At 39.1% G+C, this 7,500-nt stretch overlaps 1 protein-coding gene across 7 annotated transcripts in view; it reads right to left on the minus strand.

Moving 5' to 3' along the window:
- The window catches only part of LOC144964288 (uncharacterized), a 19,757-nt gene that overhangs the window by 6,739 nt on the left and 5,518 nt on the right, over positions 1–7,500 (minus strand). For 3 of the 7 annotated variants that reach the window (XM_078898376.1, XM_078898375.1, XM_078898378.1), the window contains exons 2-3: positions 7,204–7,347; positions 76–266 (exon numbers count right to left, since the gene is read on the minus strand). In XM_078898376.1, the coding sequence (XP_078754502.1) occupies positions 76–242 (167 nt within the window). In that variant the 5' untranslated portion in view covers positions 243–266; positions 7,204–7,347. Of the gene's footprint in view, positions 1–75; positions 267–5,384; positions 5,514–7,203; positions 7,348–7,500 lie in introns of those variants that run through there. The other 4 variants (XM_078898379.1, XM_078898377.1, XM_078898380.1 and 1 more) reach the window with 2 other exon arrangements.

Raw genomic sequence — 7,500 nt, forward strand, 5'->3', positions numbered from 1 at the left:
CTTTGAGCACGTTTAGTGAATATTGAGCTATATAAAAGCTCAATTTCATTTAATCTAATTTAATTTAGTACTTACATATATGGGTGGTATTTTTCTAAGTTGACGGGGCAGCAAAGAAAATCTAGGAGATCGTTCATACTAGCTGAAGAATTCGTGTTGATCGTTTTCTCCTTGACGGTTGTCTGTTTCAGCCATAGAACTAGAACAACCAAGGCAATCGATATCACAGCTATCCAAAACATGATGCTGGTTTAAAAAAATCACCCCTGAAATAAAACCAAGGTATAAATATATAATTGTAATATAAGCATTATATTATAGATATTACAACATATGGCTTACAGGGGGCAGCGTGGTTCAGTGGTACGGTCTTTGATCCATACCCGAAAGGTACCGAGTTCAATCACCGGCCGCTGCGTTGTGTGGCCTTGAGCAAGTCACCTCGCCCTAGCTCACTTTGCGGCGCTGCTCTGCGGCTGACGCCTGGGATATTCCAGTCTTCCTTTGGAATAGACCCTAAAGATAATTTTCCCCTTGGGGATGAATAAAGGGAATTTTATTTTATTTTTATTTTTTTTTATATAAAGATTGGTTTAGTATTGTATGCTTTCAGTGCGGCTATACGGTCTTGTAGTATGACACTGGCCTTTGGACCAGAAATTAATGGGTTCGAATCCCGTTCTGAGCGGCGCATAGTTGAGTCGTTAAAAAAGGCTCTTTACTCACATTCTGTCACGGCACTCAAGTGTCAAATCAGTACATGGCCGAAAACAGCGCAGTTTTTGTCGGGAAAAAAGTGTGATATGGCCTAACAGGCGTCGTGTCTTGTCCTAAATGTTAAGTGTTGTTGCTGGCTAGGGACCCCTAGTAAAGCTCTTTGAACACATTTAGTGGATATGGAGCAACATAAGTGCTCAATATTTTTAAAAAACACCTAGGATTGTATCCTTAGAGTCCTTCAAAGCCATTGGGCCCATGGATCCGGCGTTTATCCTGGTTTCTGTACCGTGAAACGGACAATAGTAATTGCTTGGTATCCTTTGGATAGGATACTAGTCTCTCGCAAAGTACTTTCCGCCAAATCTAACATAAATCAGCTACCCATTCACTGCTGGATGGACAAGGGGGGGGGGGGTCAGAAAAAGTCTCAACTGCATCCGGGATCGATCTCGGTCCCTTTACGTGTGAAGAGAGTGCTCTACACTGAGTTATCGGTACCCTATTTTACGTAATCCGCAAGAGAATGTCTACAAACTGCATTTGTCATTTAAGTTAAACGCGAATGCATTAAACATGCTACTATTGCAAGCAAAGGGCAACCTGCCAATGCCACAGCAAGGGCGCTTCATCAGTGGGGACTTTCCACCTGTCCTACGTCTACCCGATGTGGGCAAGACCCCGAAACGGCAGAGCATCTAGTTGAACGGTGTGTTGTGACGATGCTACCGGGCGGGTTCGCGACGGTGCACGAATGCTGACCGGACTTTGCTGATTGGGTCGATCGTCATAACATAGTAGTGTGAGAACCATACGAAGCTGCTGCCAATGCATGTCAAATGACCGATCTGGCAACAGTACGGCCAGATGGCGATGATTGCCAACATCAATGGACCGATCGTTATTCCCTGGCAAATTTTATGAATAATCATTTGAGTTAATGGGTAGTAGAATAACCGTTAATTTAAGAAAGAATAGGCTTCAACCGTCGTGACGTCACTTCCCTCGTAATGACGCATAGTAACTTAGTAACTGGTTCTAAACAATCGGAATAATGGCGGACGCCCTGATGAAATACTTCTCCGACGAGCAAAAAAAGTGAATTCAGAGGAGAAAAACATTATAAATCTGATCATGTTTTGACTTTTATACATTCTGATCACATGACAAGTGTAAAAAATTCTAGCCAGCATGAAGATTTTCTTTGTTCAGAACCAAGCTGCTCGTTGCGGGGCGGACATGACATCATGCTATTGAATCCTATTGTAAGTTACTCGTATATCAATCTGTAAAAATTAGTTTTATGGGCAGCGTGACTCAGCAGTACAGTCTTTGCTTCGTACCCGAAAGGTACAGAATTCGATCAACCGCCGCTGCACTGTGTGGCCTTGGGCAAGTCACCTCGCCCTAGCTCAAATGTCTGTGTTACATTGCGGCTGACGCCTTGGTTATACCAGTCTTCCCTTGGAATATAGACCCTAGAGACAAATTTCCCCAATGGGATGAATAAAGGGAATTTTAATTTATTTTTTTTTGTGGTAATTTTAATAATTTTTAGATTTGCCAGTTATCTTAAGCCTGTTGGCTAAAATTTAACAAGGGCTCTAAACGGAACAATTTTGACCCCCAACCCTATTTATTAAAGAAAAGATGTTTTGACGACCTCCGGGGTCCAGCTAAAGTTCAAGGAGAAAATGTTCGCATTAACTATACCAAACTCTTACCCATCAGTGAACACGCTGAAAGCATAACGGCCATTCATAATTATACAAGTCATAAACAGAGTTTTACGATGGGCTTTTTTTCCGACTCAAGTATGTCAGGAGATCATAATGGCGCATTTTCACAGTGCGTTTTTACGCCAATTTATTTTGTGGATGCATCATCTAATCGATTCAGTCCCTTATGTGGCTATGTGGTCTAGTGGTATGTTACTCTCTTACGGATAGGAAGGTCCTGGGTTCGAGTCCCACTCTGAGCATCTCTTTACTGGCATTATTTCACCTTACTCAGTGTTGACAGCGTCGAAACTGTCTGAACTAATTGCATCAATACCGATCAACAGGCGTCATGTCACGTCCTTCCTGTTAGGTGTTGCTGTTGGCTGGGGAGCCCCTGTAAAGCGCTTTGAGCATGTTTAGTAGATATTGCCCTATATAAATGCTCGAATTTTAAAATTAACTTTTGTTTTCCAAAACTCCCTGACTCCCTTTTTCCCATATTGAGATATTGAGGATGATTTCCCTTAGAATGTCTCATTCGGCCTATTATTTTATCATATTTAAACCCCAAATTCACAGAAATTAGTGAGAGAAATTATTGTGTCAATTAATGCTTAAAATAATGTTTACATTTTAATTTATCTCATGGATGGAAAATCTCAAAAAACTGAAAAATCGACTTAACGATTGTTTGAAAAACCAGCCTTCAATTGGATTCAATAGTCTGATGTCACGTCGCCCAGCAACGGCGAACAGCGTGGTTCTAAACAAAGAAAAATGGTACTTTTTATTCTTCATGCTGGCTAGAACTTTTCATATGTCATGTGATCAGAATGTATAAAAGTCAAAACATGATCATATTTATAATGTTTTTCTCCTCTGGTTACACTTTTATGCTCGTCGGAGAGATATTTCATAAGAGCGTCCGCCATTGTTCCGATAGTTTAGAGCCAGTTACAAAGTTACAATGCGTCATTACGAGGGAAGTGACGTCATGACTGTAGAAGCCAATTATAAAGAGTTTTCCACACGAGACTGATATCACAGTGTTGCAGCTTGTTGTTCTAATGAATTACATTTATTTTTTTTACTTTGTTTAGTCGTAGACACCACCGAAGTTCGAGTGTTTTTCACAAGATGTGAATCATTCTTATCGATCCATATAATATGAAGGACGAGTTTTCTGGCCCAAATTTTAAATACGCGTTTGTTTTTTTTTCTTCAGATTACTGAAGTGGGTGTTTTCATTACAAAAGGAGAGTCGTTTTCTGCTTTAAAAAAAATGAAATAAATAAAACAGAAAAAAAAAACAACAACACGAATTTCCGATGTTTTTATACGTTAACTTAAATATCAATTGTCTGTACTTGGTTTATTCCGACATAATACATGTTTCAGAATTTCCCAAAGGCCGAGTTAAGCGCCAAGATGAGTGGACAGTTGTTTAAACGCAAGTCCTACTAACCCCCCCCCCCCCCCCAAAACAAAAACAAAAAAACAAAAAAAAAAACAAAAAAACAAAACAACAACAACAAAACCAAAAACAAACACACCCCCCCCCCCCCCCCAAAAAAAAAAAAAACAAAAACAAAAACAAAAACAAAACCCAAAAAACAAAAACAAAAAAAATAAAAATAAATAAATAAAAAAAACCCAAATGTTTAGCATTTATAAAGAGCAATATCCACTAAATGTTCTCAAAAAAGCTCCACAGCCAACAACATGCAGGAAGAGATATGAGTCTTGTTTGGCAATACAGTATAACAATTTTGTTTTCCCGACAGAGACAACGCTGTTAAAGTCCATGTACTTATTTTACATCTGAGCACGGTGAGAAAATGTGAATAAAGAGCCTTTTTCCAAAGATTCAACTATGCATTGCACAGAGTGTCGGATTCGAGTCTTGGACCTTCTGGGCGGTTCGTATCTGAGTATCATTACCACTAGACCAAATTATAGCCCCACCACAGACGCAAAATCACGGCTAAAGTAAATAAGAGAACTGGGCGTTAATTGCATTCCCGTCATAGGTCAGTCAGTTCCATTATCTATTATTGGGCTATGACAGGTATTTCGCAACAAGGTCCTAGTAGTATTATACCCCCTGCAGCGCCGGACCAGGATACTTGTAGGGGGGGGGGGGGGGGGGGGGCGTATTGAGGTCGTGTCGCTAAATAAACAGTTTACTTGTTACATGCAGTGCTAGGTAGTGTTAACTATAGATAGTATAGTATGAAGTTGACGTCACTCAGGTCTTTGTATTGCTTTTTGCCACCCGCGTTTGTGAGTAATTCGAATTTATCCTCAAAATAATTTCTTTTTATCTCTTTTAAGGTATGAAAATCTTATAGAACACTCTCTGTTGGAATGTGGAAGGACTCAAACAGGCTAGTTGGATAAGTAATATATATATATATATATATATATATATATATATATATATATATATATATATATATATTTATATATATATAATAGTAGAAAACGGTAGAGGCTGCCTGAATGAAGCTTGTGATCGTGAAAATACTAACGAAAGAGTGAAAATGGAGATGCTTCGTATAGGAACGATGCAGACAATGGGCGTTTCATGTACAAACCCTTCGTCAGCACAATAATACACACATTAACGTAGAAAACAAATAAAATAAAATGCAAAATAACTTTTATCACACTGTACTCAATGGTGGTTGCAGTATGGTGCTTGCAATATGCACAAACGATATAATAAGTTATTATGCATTTCATTTTATTTGTTTTCCACGTTAATTTGTGTATTTTTGCGCTGATGAAGGGTTTGTACACGAAACGCCCATATTCTGTATCGTTCCTTTACGAAGCCTCTCCATTTTCACTCATTCGTTAGTAATAATTACGTGTCTCAACTTTCTACTGGTAAACTGTCGATAGATCTAGTCACTGATATTAAATCAACAAATGTTAAGTTACTATTTTGTTGGCAAAAACTTGAAAAAACGCCACTGAATCCACAGAAAACCTATACAATTTTCATTTACAAAGAACGTGTTTTTTGTTGTTGTCAATATCATTATCAGTAAAGTACACACTGCTATGCATGATGGAATAGGACGAGTGGGGCATAACATAGAAAGAGCATAACACACTCATCTACAAAACGTAGCTAGCGCGAGGTATTCGTTCGTCCCACAACTAACTGCGCGTGCAACAATACATTTTTCACGAGTGCCGCCTTACACTACACACAACATGCAAAGGTCATCACTGCTCACTCACGCTTACGAAATATCAACCGTTAAATAACACGACTCCCGTGAAGAAATAGTGCGGGACGAACGGGAAGCACGGGTCGGTGTACTTTAACGTCGTGCATTGTCATTGTCGCATTCCATTGTGTGGTCAGAAAGCTTTACATAACTCGAACACCTAGATAGTTTTATGTGGACATGGGATTCGGAAATCTATGGAGAGTTTGAGAGAGAGAGAGAGAGAGAGAGAGAGAGAGAGAGAGAGAGAGAGAGAGAGAGATGGTTTATAGAGAGAGAGAGGTGGTTTAGAGAGAGAGAGAGAGAGAGAGAGAGACACACAGAGCGAGAGAGAGAGAGAGAGAGAGAGAGAGAGAGAGAGAGAGAGAGAGAGAGAGAGGATGGAAGGGAAGAGAGAAAATATAGATAGAAGTAAGAGGAATATTAGTGGAACCAGAGGGAGGGTTAGAGAAAGACAACAGATGCAAGAGAGACATAAGGATTACGAGAGAGAGAGAGAGAGAGAGAGAGAGAGAGGGGGGGGGAGAGAGAGAAAGACATAGAGATTAAGAGAGGGAGAGAGACATAGAGATTGAGAGGGAGAGAGCGAGAGAGAGAAACATAATATGCGGTCTTGAGGTATGAAACTCGCTTTAGGATCGGAGAAGTCGTGGGTTTGAGCCTCGCTCGGCGCATATTTGTGTCCTTGGAAAAGGCTCTTTACTTATTCTCTCTCACCGTACTCAGGTGTAAAATGATGACCTGGCCGGTAACAACGTTTTCTATGTCAGAAAAAAATTTGTAATATCGCCTAACAGGCCTCAGGTCTCGTTCTACATGTCACGTGTTGCTGTTGGTCAGGGACCACTTTTAAAGCACTTTGAGCACGTTTAGTGGATATTGCGCTTTATAAAAGCTCATTAAAAAAAATATGACATTCATTCCAGACGATATCACTAGAAAAGAAAAGGGAGTGCCTTGTCTTGTTTTTCTTTATATATCTAAAGATAACAATGAAGTGTATTTAACCAGTAAACTGCCAAACTCCAGAAAGACGCGTATTTAAAAAAGAAAAATTGGCCAGAAAACTCGTCCTTCAAATATCGATCGATTTAAATGAACCTCATCTTCGCAAAAACTCTCAAACCTGGGGACTAAGGAAAACTCCGCGTAGTCCCTGGTTAGCGAGTTTTTGCAGAGATCAGGGTCATTTAAATCGATTTGAAGGACGAGTTTTCTGGCCAAATTTTCAAGTACCAACGCGTCTTTCTAAAGTATGCCAGTTTACTGGTTGACTCACTCAATCCTAGAGATTTTTGCTACTTTTAAAAATTGGAAAAAAATGTATTAAAAATAAGCAGTTTTATTCAACTATCTTTAACATGCAAAAACTAAAAACATTAGCTTTGATACTACGCCTATAATTTGTCTAATGAAAATGAAATAAATAGGCATGGGGTAAAAGTAACCCGGGTAAACTACGGATATAGTCGGTGTTAGGGTTGAGTGAGTTAAAGCATTGTGTGGGTAAAAGCTGTTGTTACCTGCCTGTCAAAATGTAAACAAATCCGTATGAATGGAAATCCGATAGAATCTGTATTGGGAAGATTTTGGGAATGTTCAGGTTAAAATGTCTTCATAGACTGTTCTAGAATAGACTGGTAGCTCTGCAGTTCATTTAGCTAAATCTGTTGATGGAAAATAAAACACATTGATTTAAAATATCTTTTAGTATAGAATGAATAGATGAGCAAATAAGGCCTACGTTTTACATGATTTAATAAATAAATAAACATATGAATGAATGAATGAATGGATGAATGACTGCATGAATAAACATG

This window comes from Berghia stephanieae, chromosome 2, assembly GCF_034508935.2.
Source record: "Berghia stephanieae isolate SIO BIC M18660-M18661 chromosome 2, UCSD_Bste_1.3, whole genome shotgun sequence".
Lineage (NCBI taxonomy): Eukaryota > Metazoa > Mollusca > Gastropoda > Nudibranchia > Aeolidiidae > Berghia > Berghia stephanieae.